Here is a 21,959-nt window from a genome sequence, read left to right on the forward strand (position 1 = left end):
CTGGTCCCAATATGGTGACTAGGGCAGCCATCCAGGGGTGGTGCTATGCTTGCGGCCCTCACCATCTCACCAAACCTCATTAAGTGGCCCTCTGCCTGAAATAATTGCCCGCCTCTAGGCTAATAAAGCCTTTGAGATGGTGGGAGGGAAAACGGCTATCATCTTAGCACACATGCAGTTTGCTACCAATTTCGTAATTTCCAAAGTGGATACAGTATGCAGTTCTAGGCATACCTTACAATTAGTTGTATAGCTCCAGTTCACTCCCCCTCTTGCAAGCTTCTCTAAGGCTATGTACAGGCAGTCAAAAAGCCCGAGGCTGAATCAGTTCAATCTTCACAGGTTAGTCTAAAATGTGTAGATTCAACCAATAAGCAAGTGAACAGACATTCACTTTTGATTCTGGAAAAGCAGCCACATGCCTGCAGTGTCCCAGGCCAGAAGCTGGGGAGCACTAGAGCTTGCCTCTCTGCTTGGCTAGAACAGACAGCTTGGGGCAAGGCTAGCCCGCCCACCTTGTGAGGGAGAGTTTGCAGGGGAGGTGCAAAGCATTCTGGGATGCTGGAGGAGTGTGAGTTAACTGATTTAGGTTAAATCAGTTTATTGAACTTCTCTCCCAGATTCCCTGCAGATTCAAGTTAAATCTGATACTACATCCATCCAGGTTCATCTTAAGCCAGTTTCAGCCATTTTGAAAGTGGGTTATATCACTGAACTTCTGTTGTGTTACAGATTTGACATTATTTCCAAACACTTATACCAGTTTATGCATAATTTCTGTTCTTAGCCTAGATGCAACAGAAGCAGTAGCCCCTGATGTGACCTCTGAAATTAACTGCTATGTGTTTATGCAGCAGCTTCAGGGCAATGCAAAGTTGGCATTTTCATTATAAACACATACTGGGGTGTATACACACATATAATTAGCCCAGACATGGAATTATATACTGTAGATTATATGCACAGAAGTCTCTAAACTCTTTTTTTTTCCAATTCTAGGATTCAGAAGTTGTACCACATGACAGGCTTTTTTGCTTAGCTTAAAGCAGAAAATTAGGCAGCCAGTTACTCTTTGACAGCCATAATCCCCTTTGTAATTCAGTCAGGGAAGCACTTTGAAACAGATGAGGCATCTAAAGGGACACTGTCAACTGCTTTTTAAAGTTAAAATTGGAATACTGCATTCAGTTTCAATCACCTCATTTCTAAAAGTTGGAGTGGGTTCACAGAAGAGTGACAAAAATGATCAAGGGGCTGGAGGAGTGATTTATCAGGAGATATTAGAAGAGCTAAGTTACGTACAGCCTTGCTTAGTGACTAAGCAGGAAGATAAAGCCAGAAATGTACTATATGAATGGTGTAAGCACTCTTTTGGGAAAGAGATTATTCGTGTAGAAATTTGGGAGAGTAGTTTGGATGAGAAGTGTGGTACCCAAAGGAATGTGAAAACTTAAGATGAGTATCAGGGAAGTCTTCCTGATTTAGAGATGTGTTAGGCTGTGAAACTGTGTCCCAAGGGAAGTGATGAAAATCTTACAGTTTGAGACATTTTGAAATAAGACTGGACAACAATGGAAGTGCTATAAAAAACAATGCTGGCTAGGCTGTGTAATAAGAGGGCTTTTTCTTACTTTTGTTCACTGTGTTTTTTTTAGTCTAGAGCGTACGGGCAGGCCTTGCAGGCCATGAGCCCAGGCCATGTCCGTGAGGCCCAGGTGTTCGGGCCAACCTGTACATACTCTCTACTGGCCCCGATTTGTCACCCTCCCTGGAATAAAGGCCTCTTAAAAGTCAAAGTCCTATTTTTATGATTCTATTTGGACAGCAGGCTCTTTGGGCTAATCTTGTCTTTCTTATTTTGTGTCTTTGTATCACATAGCACAATGAGTTCCTCTTCTGTGTGTGGTGGCTTTGAGCATTGCTGTGACAGAAATATTGCACTCGGGGAGGGGGAAAAATTAAAATAACATTAGTAAGGTTGCAAAGCCAAACACTCAAAAGTTAAAGAACATCAGATTTCAAGTTTCTTATGTAACTTTAATTTAGTCTCTTAGTGCATATGTATTATGATGCAGTCTCTAATTAGACAGCCTGTCTCCGCTTTAGTTCCATTGCCTGGACCCAGTACAGCATTTGGGAACTGCGGTTGTAGGCTATATGAAGTGGGAAGCCCTATTCAGACTGGGAATGGAGGATGTTTAGTGGGGATGCAATCTTTGGGGAATTAAAACTGCAAAGCTCTACGAAGTCTCTGAAAAAGAACAGTTTGCAGATGCCTTGCAAAGGCTTATGCCATGACCATATTTGAACAAATTTTCAGCGGGATGGCAAGAGGCATATCCTTGACATAAAGGTTATTCGGTGTCAAATTTCAAATCCCTGCTCTAAAACGTGGCAGAACTTTTCTAGGAAAGGTCATAAGAGGGTTTGGTTTTGTTTTTTAAAAAAAGCAGGAGGGGGGACACAGTAAAACAATGTTTCTTTTTTAGCATAATCCAAATAATGTATTTTTCCACAGTCTTGTGCTCAGAAATGATTGAATACCCTTAATTAGAAATTAGAAAAATGCCTGAGGCTGGTACCCCATCTGGCATTTTTCAGCCTGGATGGCTAAAGTCTGACAAAGTTCTAAGTAACTACAATGGGATCTTATGACGTACCAGGCAATGTTACAAATAGGCAATGTTAACAGTTCTGCCTGTAACGTCAGTGAATATTAAATATCAAAGTGTGCGTGTGCATGAACATACTATCATGTAGTAAAAGAGGGCAGGATTTGCTACATCACCTATTCCATAGTAATTGTCTATGTGCATTCTCTTATCCTGTGGTATATTAAAGATAACCCACGGTAGCATAGTGTGAAAGTGGGATACTGCTAAACTACCCTGATTTGGCTTTGGTTTACCGTGAGTAAGAGTCTCTGGCTTCACAGTTACCACAGAGCAGATGAAATGTGACAATCCCTTAAGCTCTCTTGCCTGACTGTGGGCGTGTCTACATGTGCTATTAAAGTAACTGAATAAACTCGGGCATAGTTTGTGATGGAGTTTATTGCTCCTGGGCTTGCTGTTTGCTAGGGCTGTATGAAACGGCTGTGTTTCGATTTGGTTTTGGATTCGTCTGTTTAAGAGGAAAGTGTCTCTGTGGCGGTAGTCATGGGGGACCTAAACTACCCGGACATCTGCTGGGAGACGCAGACAGCAAGGTCCCATCGCTCATGCAGGTTTCTAACCTGTGTACAGGACCTCCACGTGACACAGGAGGTGCATGGTCCCACTAGGGGGAATGCCATACTGGATCTGGTATTGGCAACAGGGGATGACATGATAGGGGACCTCCAGATCGGTAGCCATTTGGGAGACAGTGATCACCTAATAATAGAATTCAACATAAGACGTCGAGTGGGTAAGGTAACTAGTAGGGTGAAAGTGCTAGACTTTCAGAAAGCTGATCTCAATGCACTCAGGCGATTAGTCAAGGACGCACTGCAGAGTAGGAGTTTTGAAGGGATGGGAGCCCAAGAAGGGTGGCTGTGCCTTAAGGAAACGATCCTTTGGGCACAAAGCAAGATGATCCCCGAGCGAGGCAAAAGAGGGAAAGGGGCCAGGAGGCTTCCATGGCTGACCAGAGAAATCCAGGGCAGCCTAAGGGCCAAAAGGGGAGCACATAAAAAGTGGAAACAAGGCGAGATCACTAAAGATGAATATACCTCCTCTGCTCGTGCTTGTAGGGAGGCATTTAGACGGGCCAAAGCTACCATGGAGCTGAGGATGGCAACCCAAGTAAAAGACAACAAGAAATTGTTTTTTTAGATATATTGGGAGTAAAAGGAAGGCCCAGGGAGGAATAGGACCCCTGCTAAATGGTCAGAAACAAATGGTGACAGACAGGGGGGACAAGGCTGAACTCCTCAACGAGTTCTTTGCCTCAGTGTTCCTAAGTGAGGGGCATGACAAGTCTCTCACTGGGGTTGTAGAGAGGCAGCAGCAAGGCGCCAGACTTCCATAGGTAGATCCTGAGGTGGTGCAGAGTCACTTGGAAGAACTGGATGCCTTTAAGTCGGCAGGCCTGGATGAGCTCCATCCGAGGGTGCTGAAGGCACTGGCCAACATCATTGCAGAGGCACTGGCGGGAATATTCCAACGCTCGTGGCGCACGGGCCAAGTCCCGGAGGACTGGAAAAGGGCTAACGCGGTCCCCATTTTCAAAAAGGGGAGGAAGGAGGACCCGGGCAACTATAGGCCAGTCAGTCTCACCTCCATCCTTGGTAAAGTCTTTGAAAAAATTATCAAGGCTCACATTTGTGAGAGCCCGGCAGGGCAAATTATGCTGAGGGGAAACCAGCACGGGTTTGTGGCGGGCAGATCGTGCCTGACCAATCTAGTCTCTTTCTATGACCAGGTTACGAAACGCCTGGACACAGGAGGAGGGGTGGATGTCGTATACTTAGACTTCAGGAAGGCCTTCGATACGGTATCCCACCCCATACTGGTGAACAAGTTAGGAGGCTGTGACTTGGATGACTACACAGTCCGGTGGGTGGCGAATTGGCTAGAGGGTCGCAGCCAGGGAGTCGTGGTGGATGGGTCGGTCTCGACCTGGAAGGGTGTGGGCAGTGGGGTCCTGCAGGGCTCGGTCCTTGGACCGATACTCTTTAATGTCTTTATCAGTGACTTGGACGAGGGAGTCAAATGTACTCTGTCCAAGTTTGCAGATGACACAAAGCTATGGGGAGAAGTGGACACGCTGGAGGGCAGGGAACAGCTGCAGGCAGACCTGGACAAGTTGGACAAGTGGGCAGAAAAGAACAGGATGCAGTTCAACAAGGAGAAATGCAAAGTGCTGCACCTACAGAGGAAAAATGTCCAGCACACCTACAGCCTAGGGAATGACCTGCTGGGTGGCACAGAGGTGGAAAGAGATCTTGGAGTCCTAGTGGACTCCAAGATGAACGTGAGCCGGCAGTGTGACGAAGCCATCAGAAAAGCCAATGGCACTTTATCGTGGATCAGCAGATGCATGACGAATAGGTCCAAGGAGGTGATACTTCCCCTCTATCAGGCGCTGGTCAGACTGCAGTTGGAGTACTGCGTGCAATTCTGGGCGCCACACTTCAAGAAGGATGCAGATAACCTGGAGAGGGTCCAGAGAAGGGCAACTCGTATGGTCAAGGGCTGCAGACCAAGCCCTACGAGGAGAGACTAGAGAAACTGGACCTTTTCAGCCTCTGCAAGAGAAGGTTGAGGGGCGACCTTGTGGCTGCCTTTAAGTTCATCACGGGGGCACAGAAGGGAATTGGTGAGTATTTATTCACCAAGGCGCCCCCGGGGGTTACAAGAAACAATGGCCACAAGCTAGCAGAGAGCAGATTTAGATTGGACATTAGGAAGAACTTCTTCACAGTTCGAGTGGCCAAGGTCTGGAACGGGCTCCCAAGGGAGGTGGTGCTCACCCCTACCCTGGGGGTCTTCAAGAGGAGGTTAGATGAGTATCTAGCTGGGGTCATCTAGACCCAGCACTCTTTCCTGCTTATGCAGGGGGTCGGACTCGATGATCTATTGAGGTCCCTTCCGACCCTAACATCTATGAATCTATGACTCGTTTCAGTGTTTGGATCACTGTCCTGTTTTGTTTTGGCCGAATCTTTTTCGGACAGGCTGAAAAGGAAGCTTTGTACAACCCTACCCAGCCAGGTAGAGCTGCAGGGCCTCAGCGGGGAGCAGGACAGTACCATGTGTGGCTCATCCAGGGGAGGTGGAGGGCCACTGCCCTTGTGCAAGTGAGGAGACCGCCGCACGGGTTTCTGATCCGTGTCACGCTGGGTCGCAGGGCAGGGAAGCAGTGCGAAATGGCGAGCAAGCCTGCTGGTCGCCACCGCGCAACTTGGCTCTGCAGGGAACAAAGGTCTGCTCTGGGGGTCTCCTTGCCGCCACTGCCTGCCCCCAGCTGCCCTGGCAATGTGAGCATCAGTGAGGAGATCCCAGCACAGATCTCCGTTCCCTGCAGAGCCAGGTTGTGCGGCAGGGATTCCCCAGCCCCCAGTTCAATTTTTCCCCAACTCTTCCCGGGGGGGGCGCAGGCCCCCAACCTGTGCACTGGGTTTCAGCAGGCTGCTACTGCAGCCTGGGGCCAGCGGCAGCACTGCAGTCTTGCTGGCACTTGGCGTTGGCTGTGCTGAGCAGCTGCTGCTGGCCCCAGCCTGCAGCGGCAGCCTGCTGAAACCCTGTGCGCAGATCGGGGGCCCGTGCTCCCTGGGAAGAGCTGGGGGAAGCGATCAGAGAGCTGGGGATGCTAACTGGGAACTAGATGTCAATATCAGAGCAGTCCTTCTCTCCCTCTTTCCCCTCCCTCTTAGTTTTTGTTTCCCTGCAAGCCCGACTCCGAAATTCTCCAAAACATTCCCAAAACATTTTGAAGCCTTCCAGTTCATTTCAGAACTGTTTCTGAGCCTTCCATTTCAATTTGGATTTGGTGTTTCAGGCGCCGAAATGGCCCGAAACACCTCTGAAAGGTAATAGCTGCCAAAATTTTGCACAGCCGTACTGTTTGCACGTGTGCCCAGGACCACAGCATGTTGAGCCAGGGTGAAGCAGCCCTGGCTGGCAGGAGGTATGAGGGTCAGTCTGTCATCCTGGGTCTGCTCCAACCCGGCTCAACATACTGCAGAGGAGCTGGCTGGGGGCACGAGTGTGCTTCACCGTGGGGCTAGCTGGCAGCCAGCCCCTGAGCTGAAGCATCCTCATGCCCCAGCCAGCCTGGTCAGTCTCTAGATGTGTGCTGGAGTGTACTAAATAATGCCGCAGTTGGATAGTACTTGTTTACTGCAAACTAATAGTGCTGTACATGTAGATGCTGATGTTTTATTGTGGAGCTAATTAGCTCTGCAGTAAATGTCTTATGTAGATGTGCAGTAAGTAGTTTTTGTGTCTGTGGACTGTGAGTGATTGTGATAAAGTACAGTTTTAACACGAGGCCTATCAAGGCAGGGAGCAATTAACTTCCTGTTACTTGTAATGAATGTTACTTTATACCTCCCTTTGTTTAAAAGTAGTACATTTACATGATTTCCAGGTCATTCCAACAGACTTGGCGAGTCAACCAAGTTTTGAATTGCGATCCATAATGAGTTTTAGGAATGCCTAAAGACAGCTTAGCTCTCTGGGTGACAGCTAGAGTTTCTAATGGAAGATCATACTTTGTTTTCTCAGCAGCCAATCCCTTATTGTGTTCAACTGCCCGATTCCACTGTAAGAATGGACTTTGCATTGATAAAAGCTTTGTGTGCGACAATCAAAACAATTGCCAGGATAACAGTGATGAAGAAAGTTGTGAAAGCCCTCAAGGTAGGTACAGGGTTTGGGGTTTTTTAATTTAGCTTCTCTTGTGAAATAGTATGCCACACATAAATGCTAAGAAACTGATTTATGAAGAAATGTGATGTTACTGGCTTGACCCCTGTTGGAAGTACCAGTTCTATCACGATCTTGAAAGTAGTCTTACCCAATATGCATGTAGCCCTCTAACTGAGCACCCTAAGGATTCCTTACAGCCGTTTTAGGGTAATCAGTAAATGTGTCTGTAGCCTGTTTAGCATAGTTGGAATGTGCTTCTATAGCAGCTTTTGTAGGAAGATCTTCAAGTGCTTATAAATCCTGAGAAGGCCTCTCTTGGCTTCTGTGGGAGTTGGAATGAATTCAAACAGATAAATAAGAAAACCCTGTGAATCCCCATACTTCGAGGTAAGTCAGTGCTCTACCCATTTTACAGGTAGTTTCTGTATGCATGGGGGAGGAGTTGGGTTTTTTCCTTCTTTTTAATTTGAACTCACAAAAAAAATATTGTAGCCTGAAAAAATATCCAGCCTGAAAAATGTCATCTGTAAAAATGAAAGTTTCGAAGATGTGACCAGCTGAAAACAGGTTTAGATAGAAGGGAAATAAATTGAAGAGATGCAACCCTGGTGTGCAGCTTGCACTGTAATACATAGTTCATGACTCAGTTGAAGTGCTATGGGTGTCTAAGGTGAATAAGAGTATTCTGGAAAGTTTTCATCTTTATTTTAACATTGTAGCCTCAAAAAAAAAACCTGTAACCAAATGGGCATGTTATCCACTGCTCAAATTGCAGTTAGGATCCCCATATGCTGTTCCTACCACTCAAACATTCTGGAACAGATTTGTTTATGTCTTTCTGAAATTGGGATGGCATTTTCCTATCTCTCAAGGTTGTTGAAACCTAATTAAGCTGTCCAAGTTTGCGCAGGTAGAAGACACTATAAAACTGCAACATATTCTTTCTTATTATAAAAATATAGATATTATAATGTAGCTGGGAATGCTATCCAGGTTTGAATTTTCCTCTGGTAAGTGAGTATATGCTGTCTGATGAAAAATGAAGCTGCGACAAATGCAATGTGCTGGATTGCAGTTCTGCTGCAGGAAAGGTTGGCAAAATTGCAGCTGGGGAGATCAGAGGGAAAGTTTTCTAAAAGGGTTGGGGTTTGTGGAGCAGTTTTCAAGCATGGAGTCAAGGAAACGGGCTCAAAACTGAAAAGAGGACCGTTTTTAATAGTGGTTGGCAGCACTGATGTTTTGGTATTTTCACTGATTTGGGGGGGGGGGGGGGGGGAATCCAGAGCTTAAAGACTATGATAAATATTTTTAACAAATGTGAAGCAGCAATCCACTGATATGTTCCTAGCTAGTACGGTGAAAAGCAGCATAGTAGCAACATTCCCAACTTCTCTATAGCATTTGCTGTTTCTTCTTGCATCCTGTTTCCCTGCTGGACTTGAACAGAAGAGCTTGGCACAGACCGGGTTCATTTAGTGAGTGGACAGTCTGAGAACACACCTCTGCTTCCAGAGCTCCTGCTGGGCTGCTGCTACATCATGATCTAAATCCTTCTTTTAAAGGAATGACTCTGAAGGAATTATCATGTGTGCACTGCTGCTGTTATGATGCCATTGCAAGGATGCTGAAGGGTGCATTGTTTTTAACTGTAGGCCTGTGGCAGTGTAATAAGATTAATGTGCATGCGGGTTATTTTGGCATTTGAGGCTTAAAGCAGCAGTATTCTTTTCAAGGTTGGGATGACTACTTCCTCTGCAGATTAATTGGCTGGATCGCCTCCAGGTTGTTTGTTGTCATGACAGTTTGCTTTTGGACGTGACTGTCAGGCTTGGGAGAAGAAAAGACCCGCATTTCATGAGGATGTTACTTTTGTCTTCAGTCCTCTGGAAAAGTCAGATTAAGGGGAGTCATTCAGTTGGATTCTGTGCATGAATGAGCCCCTATACAAGGAAATCATCCCCTGATTCTGTGCTTTTTCACTCGGGCCAGAATAGCAATTTGCACAATGCAGTCTACTGTGAAAAAAAAACACTTTCACAGCTATCAAGAAGAGAGACTGAATCTGAGCACCACACTAGGGGTGAGGAACTCCACAGTTCAAATCCTTGCACTGGCAAATGATTTCTGGCTCTTGGCCTCAATCAACAAAGCTGTGACACCATTTCCAGGTGATGTAGCTCCCCACCCAGCACATCCACGTGATGCCCAGGGCAATGCTTGCTGCCATAGTGCCAGTCCCAAGGGCATGATCACCCACTGCTATAGTCACAGCTGGTTTTTATGCCCTCCCCACCCACAAAGGCAGCTCCTGGGGCTGTTTCCCTCGTCTCTCCCACCTTAGTTATGCTACTGCCATTTCCATACCTGCTTAGCTCTCTTGATCTGTCATGCATATTTTAACATATTTTTATCAAGCATATTTTATTGGATCTCTCTAGCATATTTTAACAACCCTCATAGCTGCAGAACATTGACTGCCATAATCCTCCTGCCTTACCTGTGGTAGGTTAGAGTGTTATGTCTTGTGGCTGAGTCAGGGTTGACTGTACAGTTTTACTAACAGGTTGGACAGTGGTTTGAATAGTATGATCCTGCCTCTGAAGGCCGGGAGTGGGGAAGGTTAGACTAGAAGACCTCTACTTTACTTTTCTATGATTCTATACCTGACTCTTACAAGTCTAAAGGATTAAACTCTATACAGTTTAGCATGCTATATTTCATACTTCAGTATAAATAAAGATTTCATATATCCAAGTTTACTATTATGAGTCTTCACTAGGCTTCAAAAGTATTAAATCCTCAATTTTCTTGACAAAGGCTGGTGTGAAAAGGAATGTTGTTTTTCTCCTATTTCCTTGTTGAGGATATTGAATCAGCATGATGTCTGTTGGAGGCTATGTTGAGGAGGAGAGTGATGATTACTTGTTTTACTGCAGCATGTAAGAGTCCTACTTAAGGACTGGAACTCTGCTGTGCTGGGGGCTGTACCCAGAGCCAAAAGATGGTCCCTGCCTCAAAGAGCTTACAAGCTATGCATTATTATTAAAATATAGTGTAAACATTTTCACTGTGAGTAATGTTGAATGTACTTCCAGTCCTGTACAGTATATTGAAGTCTGTATTGTTCTTGGGTGCATCTACATGTGCAATTAATGCACATGAATAAACTCTGGAGTTTATTGCTCCCAGGCAGGATCGCAGCACATTTAGCTGAGGTGGAGCAACCCTGGCTAGCAGGAGGCCTGGGGGTCAGCCTGCTAGTCTGGGACTGCTCCCCCAGCTCAGTGTGCTGTGGAGGGGCTGGCTGGGGCACGAGGGTACTTGAGTGCAGAGCTAGCTGGCAGGAAGCCCTCACGCTGAAGCACCCTCGTGCTCCAGCCAGACAGGGCAGCATCTACACGTGCGCTGCTGCAGATCATAGAATTCAATATGTGCTAATTAAGCCTCACAACTACATAACATAGCAAGTTGGCATCATTATTCCAATTTCACGGTTTAAAAAAGTGAGGCACAGAATAGCTGAGCAAAGTGCCTGAGCTCATAATGTAACTTGTTGGCAATCAGGAGTAAAACTCAGAAGTGGCATTTCACATGCCTGTTGTGAAAATTAATCAGTGCTTATGGAATGGTGTAGAATACCCTGGAAAAATGTGCTTTAGAACAGTGAAATATTAATTGTGACCTTGCTTTGTGCCTGCTCTTTGAATACCCTGACATTTTTCTTAAATTAACACCTCTTCACATCCCTCATGAGCTTCAAAGGCCTCCTCTGTTTTGCTGTCATTACTAAAAGGCTCTAATAGTACATCCATTTGGTCTAAATGTGTCAAATACTCTTTGATGCAGTTAAAGGCCATTTCACTAGGGAATGGTCACTAAGGAAAGCAAAAACCACCTGGTGAAAACTTTATTGATCTAGCACTAGCATAGAGGACTTCAAAATGAGCCAGTGTCAATAAGTAATAACTTTTGTTAGGTCATCGCAACTCAGACTGAACCTGAGGCTGGGGGAAGTTGGTGGATGTATACAAGGCAGAGGCAGCGAAGAGAGACAGAGAAAGAGCAGCTTCTTGCTTCAATTGTAGAAACAGGAGAGTGGTTAATTTGTCTTTCTGTAGACAAGCATTCTTTTACTTTGCAACTGAATTCTGCACATTTATGAGACTTTCAGATCACAGCTGAAGCAGCAGTTTAAAATTTCTAAATGCTCTGATTTAGAAGCAAGGAAAATGATTCTGAGCTCATTCCTGATTCTGATTATTTGCAGATCATATAGCTGCCATGGTAATCCATAGAGCTGTTGCTTAATCTTGCCCCATTTATGCTTCTCATTCTGTCATCTCTATATATATTACACTACTGTAGTAGCAGGATGACCAGAGTTTGCTCTTGTCCTGGAGTGTAGCATTAGTCCCAGTGTGTCTGTATCATAAGAGCTGAAGCCAAAAATAACTGCTTACATCATCCAATCCATCTCTCTTCAGCTAATGCAGAATTCCTCTTTATAGGATATTATTCTGGTGACTCATTTAATTTATTTTTAACTCCTGCAAGTTCTAGGAGTTCTGTTTCTGTTCTGCTACCTAATACTTTTTTCTGTTGGGTAGATTTGGATATTATGCCTAAAATTTCCTTTTCTTAATTTTCTTCTTACTTCAAGATCTTTCCCCATGTGTTAGACTAAAGAAGTGGTAGCAATAATTCAGAACACCTGTTCTGTGCATACTCTTGGTGCATTAACCTTATACCCACCTGTGTTGCAGGACATTTCCTGCCCTGTGTGATGATTCCACTGGGCATTTTTTTCAACATGTGTTTAAGATACTATCCATGAACTTTATGGATGTTTTTTAGGCTCTGGGATTATATGTTCATGCTATCTAATTATTCCCTTAGCTGCTCTGCATCAACTGTTTTTGGCACTGGCTTTTCCTATGTTTTATAGAACAAGATTTTAAGAGGAGTTCAGATTGTGGCCATTTATGAATCAACATCATTTTTCTCTTGCAATATTTCTTTTTCCTTTCCAACATGTTATTAGAAGCCTGTCTTAATCCCTTTAACCCCTGTGCATACCAGGAACTATTTGTTACTTTTATTGGTGCTTTTATCTATTCCCAACAATCCTGAACAGACTCTGAGAAATGCCTTAGGAGCAAAGATTCCTAGTAATATTCCCCACATTTCTAGCCGTGCAATCACTAGTTTAATGATAGCATTGTTAGTATGCTAGGGTAGTTGTTTGTTATAACTAGATCCCACTAGTATCAGGAATCTTACTACCATGTATTCAAGTCATTCTGGTTATACCAATTTGCCTCTAATCCAAGACTTCTGGAGGGAAATGAGCTATTTTTTTCCAGCAGAATTCTACTTGGATTAATCATCTAGTTTTCATTGTAAAGCCTCTTGTTGTTTTAACCACATTTACCATCTGTCTAAGACTGAGGCAGAAGGTCAAGTGACTTACCCAATTTTTAGTAGGTTAACAGCTAACCTGCAGTTACAATTGGAGAACTTGGTTCTGACCAACAGATGAAACAAAGATAGGCCCTCAGATAATTGTAAGTTTCTGTTAGAAACCTATTTGGCCATATAAGAAGGCTAGTTAAGCAGTGGATCAGGTTACTTCAGGAGGTTGTGAAATCCTGTCGCGGGGTTTTTTTTAAGAGTGGATTAGACCAACACCTCTCAGGGATGGTCTAGTAGGGGAGTGACCTCTTCAAGTTTGATTCAGTTCTAAATCTCTGTGATCCTATAGTCTGCAGCACAGGTAAGTACATTCTTCCAGGTTGTAGATTTCCAGCGTGTTTCCTTTTTGAGATCTTGACAACTTCATTTTGTGAAGTATTAGACACATAATCAGTTATCAGTATTCCAGCCCTTTCCTCAGCTGTGGATGCTCTTTGTTGATACAAAAAACTGCAGCACACTGAAATGGAAAACTTTGGCACTGTGTAAAACAGACCAAATTCAATATCACTGTAAATAATGCAAGAAAACCTGCAGTGGCCACTTCTGAGTTTAGAGCTGTCACTCTATCAGGCTCTGGTTGTCATCCATAGGGGACTGTAGGTACATCCCAAAAGCTGATTGGATTTGTATAGGTATCTTTCAGCCAGCGAATAAGTAGTCCTGGGCAGCAGGAAGGGGGATTTAGGAAGATCCTAGACAGGTGATAAAACTTACGAAAAGGCAAGAAAAGCTATTCCATCCCACCCACTTCAGTATTTCTCTTTCACACTCCTCAGTCACAGGCACAGGGCCTGATCCTGAAGACACCAGAGACTATAAATATTCCCACTGCCTAGTTAAACAACTCACAGAAGCAGGCACAAGACAAGTACTGAGAGTTTTCAAGATCAAGCTTTTAACTCTAAGTGTGTTCCAGAGCTGGCTGCCAAATGGAGCAGACCTACACTAATTTGTAATGAAATAGCCTAATACCTAATTTATAAAACACAAATAGCTCCCAGCACCTCCCACTCCATGTGGAGCTGTAACCAATCCTCTACACGTGGCAGATTGAAACCCTCCTAAATTTCCTATGCTGTGGTATCGTTTAGACTTTCCAAAGCTTTGCAGTCTGATCCTGGCTGTGTAAATTTCCTTTTATTGAGTCTGTCTTTGACTCATTATTTACATAGGCTGTAAACTGAAACTTAACTTGCAATTACTGTACATCAGCTTAGTCCAAATGCAGCCTACAGCTGGAACTTAATACTCAAAAGCAGACTAAATAAAAAGCAGAAACTTAAGAACAGATACAAATAAAATGTCGCTGAATGCTTAATTAAATAAAGGGTGCGCTTGTGCATATTTAGTAGTCTGCTATCTCCTGGTTATAACAGCTGGTGAAGGGAAGTAGTTATATCAGCTGTGAATATTTCTCCTGGTTATTTTAATTCTCCTTTCTTTTTTCTTCCTTAGTTCCCACAAAATGATTTATTTGATGGAATTTTTATCAGGGATAAAAAGCAAATTCATCTATGTAGAGCGTAGAAAGATAAGATGTGCTGGACAAGATGCATGCTAGAGCATTAGAAGTCAGTTCAGGTAATCCATGTGATGAATGGATCTGTGTACTTTTTCCCCATGCAGTTTGGGTCCCTGTGGCTATACCCCTTGGCCAGGCACTGGTTTGTAAAATTGAGTATTTACCCATTTCTTTTGAACAGTGGATACTAGGACATTCTCTACTATTAGTTGTACGGCTTTGTTTAAACCAGTGGTTCTCGACCTTTTTAGACTTGAGATGCCCCTTGTTAAACTTCAGGTATCCTTAGAGAACATCAGCTCTTCGTTTTCACTTGTTTCATAGATTCATAGATTCATAGATGTTAGGGTCGGAAGGGACCTCAATAGATCATCAAGTCCGACCCCCTGCATAAGCAGGAAAGAGTGCTGGGTCTAAATGACCCCAGCTAGATACTCGTCTAACCTCCTCTTGAAGACCCCCAGGGTAGGGGAGAGCACCACCTCCCTTGGGAGCCCGTTCCAGACCTTGGCCACTCGAACTGTGAAGAAGTTCTTCCTAATGTCCAGTCTAAATCTGCTCTCTGCTAGCTTGTGGCCATTATTTCTTGTAACCCCCGGGGGCGCCTTGGTGAATAAATCCTCACCAATTCCCTTCTGTGCCCCCGTGATGAACTTATAGGCAGCCACAAGGTCGCCTCTCAACCTTCTCTTGCGGAGGCTGAAAAGGTCCAGTTTCTCTAGTCTCTCCTCGTAGGGCTTGGTCTGCAGGCCCTTGACCATACGAGTTGCCCTTCGCTGTAACCTCTCCAGGTTATCCGCATCCTTCTTGAAGTGTGGCGCCCAGAATTGCACGCAGTACTCCAACTGCGGTCTGACCAACGCCCTATAGAGGGGAAGTATCACCTCCCTGGACCTATTTGTCATGCATCTGCTGATGCACGATAAAGTGCCATTGGCTTTTCTGATGGCTTCGTCACACTGCCGGCTCATGTTCAACTTGGAGTCCACTAGGACTCCAAGATCCCTTTCCACCTCCGTGCCACCCAGCAGGTCATTCCCTAGGCTGTAGGTGTGCTGGACATTTTTCCTCTGTAGGTGCAGCACTTTGCATTTCTCCTTGTTGAACTGCATCCTGTTGTTTTCTGCCCACTTGTCCAGCCTATCCAGGTCTGCCTGCAGCTGTTCCCTGCCCTCCAGCATGTCCACTTCTCCCCATAGCTTTGTGTCATCTGCAAACTTGGACAGAGTACATTTCACTCCCACGTCCAAGTCGCTGATGAAGACATTAAAGAGTATCGGTCCAAGGACCGAACCCTGCGGGACCCCACTGCCCACACCCTTCCAGGTCGAGACCGACCCATCTACCACAACTCTTTGGGTGCGACCCTCTAGCCAATTCGCCACCCACCGAACTGTGCAGTCATCCACATAACAGCCTCTTAATTTGTTCACCAGTATGGGGTGGGATACCGTATCGAAGGCCTTCCTGAAGTCCAGGTATACGACATCCACCCCTCCTCCTGTGTCCAGGCGTTTCGTAACCTGGTCATAGAAAGAGACTAGGTTGGTCAGGCACGATCTGCCCGCCACAAACCCATGCTGGTTTCCCCTCAGCATAATTTGCACTGCCGGGCTCTCACAAATGTGAGCCTTGATAATTTTTTCAAATACTTTACCAAGGATGGAGGTGAGACTGACCGGCCTATAGTTGCCCGGGTCCTCCTTCCTCCCCTTTTTGAAAATGGGGACCACGTTAGCCTTTTTCCAGTCCTCCGGGACTTGGCCCGTGCGCCACGAGCATTCTGCAATGACGTCGGCCAGTGCCTTCAGCACCCTCGGATGGAGCCCATCCGGGCCTGCCGACTTAAAGGCATCCAGTTCTTCCAAATGACTCTGCACCACCTCAGGATCTATGCATGGAAGTCTGGCGCCTTGCTGCTGCCTCTCTACAACCCCAGTGAGAGACTTGTCGTGCCCCTCGCTTAGGAACACTGAGGCAAAGAACTCGTTGAGGAGTTCAGCCTTGTCCCCTCTATCTGTTACCAATTGCTTCTGCCCATTTAGCAGGGGTCCTATTCCTCCCTGGGCCTTCCTTTTACTCCCAATATATCTAAAAAACAATTTCATGTTGTCCTTTACTTGGGTTGCCATCCTCAGCTCCATGGTAGCTTTGGCCCGCCTAACTGCCTCCCTACAAGCACGAGCAGAGGAGGTATATTCATCTTTAGTGATCTCACCCTGTTTCCACTTTTTATGTGCTCCCCTTTTGGCCCTTAGGCTGCCCTGGATTTCTCTGGTCAGCCATGGAAGCCTCCTGGCCCCTTTCCCTCTTTTGCCTTGCTCGGGGATCGTCTTGCTTTGTGCCCAAAGGATCGTTTCCTTTAGGCACAGCCACCCTTCTTGGGCACCCATCCCATCAAAACTCCTACTCTGCAGTGCTTCCTTGACTAATCGCCTGAGTGCAATGAGATCAGCTTTCCTAAAGTCTAGCACTTTCACCCTACTAGTTACCTTACCCACTCGCCGTCTTATGTTGAATTCTATCATAAGATGATCACTGTCTCCCAGATAGCTACCGATTTGGAGGTCCCCTATCATGTCATCTCCCGTTGCCAATACCAGATCCAGTATGGCATTCCCCCTAGTGGGACCATACACCTCCTGTGTCAGGTGGAGGTCCTGTACACAAGTTAGAAACCTGCGTGAGCGATGGGACCTTGCTGTCTGCGTCTCCCAGCAGATGTCCGGGTAGTTTAGGTCCCCCATGACTACCGCCTCTTTAGCTTTTATGGTCTCCGAGAGTTGCCTCAGGAGCCCCGCATCTATTTCTTCCCCTTGGTGTGGGGGTCTGTAACAGACCCCTACCACCAAATCCCTTTCTCCTTGCCCCCCATGTAGCCTAACCCACAATCCTTCTACTTCCTCAGCCTCGGATTCTGTCTTGATGAGGGTTGATGTATATTGCTCACTGACATAAAGTGCAACCCCCCCCCTTTCTTCCCCGACCTGTCCTTTCTGTACAATCTATAGCCCTCAATATGTACCGCCCAGTCATGGGATGAATCCCACCAGGTCTCTGTTAGCCCCACTAAGTCATAGGTGTTTAGTGCAAGCAGGAGCGCTAGTTCATCCTGCTTGTTCCCCATGCTCCTAGCATTAGTATATAGGCACTTGAGCCCTGCGACTGGCGCCTTTGCTGCCCCCCCGCTCCCAGTCCCATGGGGCCCATTGTTTCTTACCTTCTTGTTCCTTACCTGTTCTGTTGTGCTGGCCTCCCCATGGCTTTCAGGTTCCCAATGTTCTCCTTCTTCAGGCTGGGCTGTCCTTGTGGGTGCCACATGGTTTGGTGGTCCACAGCTTCCCCTGCCCTCGTACTCCCCTCCCCCCGACGAGCCTAGTTTCTGTGACTACAGAAAAATAATGGGTCAACTTTCTCTTGCAAAGAACTCAGACAGACCACAACAGATCAGAATGTTTTTAACACAATGGGTTCCTATTAAAAATCTCTGGGTCTATCTTGTGACTCATGTTTGCACACCTAACAGTGTTAAAATGAATGGGACCCTTGAAAGGCAGTCCCAAGGAGTTCTTTGCAACAGAAGAATTGTGCTATTATTTTTCAAAATATCATTCGTCAAAAAATGAATGATAACTAAGAGATGGCATTTTCCAAGGGGTGCCTTGAATCTAATGAGGTTGAGAACCCTGGCTCCAAGGTGCCACCCTGTCTTGCTTTCTGCCTTGCTCCAGTCTGTCATGGCTAACTACCTCTCCGTATTGAAAAGAGGTGTATGTTTGGCATCACAAGTATGTGTCTGGGCACTGCTATGCCTTACATTTCCCTGAGTTTTACAGAGATGTGAAGTTCTTTTGTTGCATAAGAATAAGGATACAGATACAGAATAATTCTCTGCCTTGGCTCATTAGCCCACATTCTGCTGCAACCATTAACATCCTGGCAGAACATGAGGCCATGCCTAGTATCCCTTTCGCTAGTAAAGCGGATGCCCTTCACTTGGAACACAGCAGTCAAGTAGCTATCTCAGGACATCAGAGGTACAAAATGATCAACACTTTTACAAAGATGGGTTTTGATGACCAATGAGGTATACAGTCTTTTCTCTGAAGCACCTTGTTCACATTCAGCTCTGGTGAGTTGAGACTGAAAGCAGTTTTGATGGTGTCTTGGCTGAGGTCAAATCAGTTTTGTGAGCTCGGTCAAGTTCAGGTAGATAAGTGTACATATCACACACAATCTGACAGCTTTTCTGGCAGCTTTGATGAATGAGACAAAGAGCAGGTCACTCAGTCTTACCCCTGGAAGTGCTGCTTTCAGGGTAGCTATAGGGGAGAGTCTGGTTGGGGTCACAGAGATTCCAGTGGCAGTAACCCACATTTCGTAGATGGTTTTAGTCCCTTCAAGATTTCTCTAGTGCTAAATTCACCAAAAATATAATGTTGAAAATGGAGTTAAATCTATGCAGTCTTGAAAATGATTTGCACTGGTGCGTTACTAAACTTTTTCTCTGGTACAGTATAGTGATTTATTTTGCAGCCAAGGCTGAAATAATGATGCAATTTTTATAACTGTCTTAAGAACAGGGATTAGTAACCATTTTTTCCACTAGATGTTGGTGTTTCTACTTCAGCTAATGGATAATTATGGGAACTGGGAATTCAGATAGTAAACGATTTCTTATCAATTATATAGTTGTAAATTATGAATTCAAGCAGTTTCTTCCAGCTATCTTTCTTTTACTTCTTAATTAGGCTTACATTCCACTAAACAGTTCTAGAGAGAGGTGATGACAAACTCCTAGCATCTTCCTATAGAAAATCCAAGTCTTTAGAAGCAGGTGGTCAAAGGATCATCTTTTTGTAAGTTAAAATAAAAGGCCATCTTTCCTCGGCCTTCTTGTTCATTAAGTTCTTGTTTTTGAGCTTTCATACATAGAACAGTCCTTATGAGGTGCTCTTTCAGAGTTTTCCGCAGAGTGAAGATGCTTGAAACATGCCTGTATGTTGCTTTATTGTACCAGAATCCTCACCATTAAACTGCAGAAATTTATCTTGGGTATCACTGTAAAAACGATCCCGGTTGGAGAATAGCAAGCACATGTCTGAGCCTTTATGCTGTCATTGGAATGAATCCAACCAGAAGGCACAAGTGAGGTTAATTTTGAGTTGCTGTAGAATACAATGGATTCCAGGGAAGCAGAACAGAGCATCTTGATCCAAGTGATCTCTGTAGAATTATTGGAGCAGTGTGTTTTTTGTGGTTTTTTTAATACATTTTTTTAAATGCAATAGCTTTCTAGCTAGGCCTTTTTCATGGTGCTTGAAAAGCCCAGTCATTGCTGACAGGAGAGGTGGTTTTAACTGGCAAGCACATGTGTCAGGGGAGGGGGTGACAACAAAGCTACCAGTTTTAAGTTTTTATTTAAAAAAAATTGTATTCTTGATGACTACGAAGAAACCTTCTAAACTGAACAGTAATTCAGTGCTTGCCTCATCTAGAGAATGCTCTTTTACTGCTACTTCAGCTCAGACTCTTGTTGCTGAGGAAAAGGTAATGAACTCCTGTAGGCAAGAGTAAAGTTATCCAAAGCTATGTAAAATTCAGTCTGACCTTACTTTAGAAATCTATGGACAGCAGCAAAGCCAGGGGAAAGAGACCCCCAAAAATGGAAGTTGCAAGTACAGTTAAACTTATACTCGCTTAGTTGAAGCTCTGATTGGATGCTGGTTGAGAGAGTGAGAGTGATCTCGGCATAGCTTGTCTCATTTTATAAGTACTATCTAAACTGATATTATTATTATACAGGAGTTGAGGTGCATGTCATATACTTGGATTTAAAAAAAACCTTTGATATAGTGTCACATCCCATTCTCATAAAAAAAAAACAAAAACTAAGCAGCTGTGACTTAGATGATTACACGGTCAGGTGGGTGGTGAATTGGCTACTGGGATGCACCCAGAGAGTGGTGGTGGTTGGGTCGGTCTTGACCTGGAAAGATGTGGGCAGTAGTGTCCCCCAAGGCTCAGTCCTTGGGCCAGTGCTGTTCAATATCTTCATCGGTGATTTGGACGAGGCAGTGGTAAGTACACTGTCCAAATTCGCGAATGACACCAAATAATGGAGCAAAGTAGACACACTGGAGGGCAGGGAATATATTCAGGTGAATTTGGACAGGCTAGAAAAGTGGGCAGAACAAAATAGGATGCAGTTTAACAAAGTTAAGTGTAGAATACTGCATCTGGGGAGAAGGAATCACCAGCACGCACACAGATTGGGGAATGACTTTCTGGGCAGCACAGCAGCAGAAAGGGATCTTGGAGTCATAATTGACTCAAAGATGAACATGAGTCAACAATGTGTAGCTCTATCATGCATTAACAGGTGCATCACAAACAGGTCAAAGGAGGTGATACTTCCCCTCTATGTGGCATTGGTAAGGCCGCAGCTGGAGTACTGGGTCCAGTTTTGGGCGCTGCACTTTAAGAGGGATGTGGATAACCTTGAGAGGGTCCAGAGGAGGGCTACTTGTATAGTTAGGGGCGTACACGAAAGGTCCTATGAGGAGAGATTAAGGGACCTGAATCTCTTCAGCCTCCATAAGAGAAGGCTGAGAGGGGATCTGGTGGCAGTCTACAAATTCATCGTGGAACTGGGGGCAACAAGGTATAGGAGATACTCTGTTTACTAAGGTGCCCCTTGGAGTAACTAGAAATAGTGGCCACAAACTGACAGAGAGCAGATTTAGACTTGACATTAGGAAGCACTTCTTTATGGTAAGGGTTACCAGAGTCTGGAATGGACTTCCAAGGGAGGTGGCGCTCTCTCCTACCTTGGAGGTCTTTAAGAGGACACTTGACAAGCACTTGGCTGGGGTCATCTGACTCCAGCGCTCTTTCTTGCCCAGGGAAGGGGGGCCAAGTCATTGATCTACTCAGGTCCCTTCCAACCCTAAAAATCTATGAAATCTTTTAATTATAAAATTTAGAATTTTCACCTGCAGCAGCTGAAGCAATTTAAGAAACTTCTGCAAGATAATCTTCGTAAACAGCAGAATTATACCATTTTAACTGTGGTGGTAGAGTTAGTGATACAGTCTCTTGATGGCAGACATGGTTGTACCTTATTTTATATACTGTTATAAATCATTCTTGTAAGGGAACATGGATAGACAATAGCCATAGAAGTATACTCTAACTGGGCATTGACCAATGTAGCTATTTCAGTAAAAAATTCAGATATTGCATCCCTAGCCAAAATAATTACACTGTTAAAAAAAAAAAAATTAAGACCAGGTCTTAATTGGTGAGTTGTCTGCTTACCAGTGCTTATTTTAGCCAGGTTTGTAAGAACATTCAGCTTTCTGTAGCTGAGGCAAATAGCATTTGTCTCTATGTGCAGGTCACTCCGAAGTTACTATAATAACATGCTGTTATAATAACATGCTCTCACTGAAAAGCATAAATCACCATCAGGATGATTCTAAAACAAGAGCCAGTTGCCAAATGAAGTGCCAGGGAAAAGTATTTCATGCAAGTGGGTCTAAAACTAACAAACACAATCAACAAACAGATTATTAAGAAAAAAGACTTTGCCCCCAGATTTAGAT

At 44.7% G+C, this 21,959-nt stretch overlaps 1 protein-coding gene across 3 annotated transcripts in view; it reads left to right on the top strand.

Annotated features, from left to right (window-relative positions):
• Positions 1-21,959, top strand: part of LDLRAD3 (low density lipoprotein receptor class A domain containing 3) — a 225,533-nt gene that overhangs the window by 113,970 nt on the left and 89,604 nt on the right. For 2 of the 3 annotated variants that reach the window (XM_014602180.3, XM_014602181.3), the window contains exon 4: positions 7,212-7,346. In XM_014602180.3, coding sequence (XP_014457666.1) covers positions 7,212-7,346 — 135 coding nt within the window. The remainder of the gene's footprint in view (positions 1-7,211; positions 7,347-21,959) is intronic. The other variant, XM_019477198.2, reaches the window with a different exon arrangement.

Source organism: Alligator mississippiensis, chromosome 2 (assembly GCF_030867095.1).
Source record: "Alligator mississippiensis isolate rAllMis1 chromosome 2, rAllMis1, whole genome shotgun sequence".
Taxonomy (NCBI): Eukaryota; Metazoa; Chordata; order Crocodylia; family Alligatoridae; genus Alligator; species Alligator mississippiensis.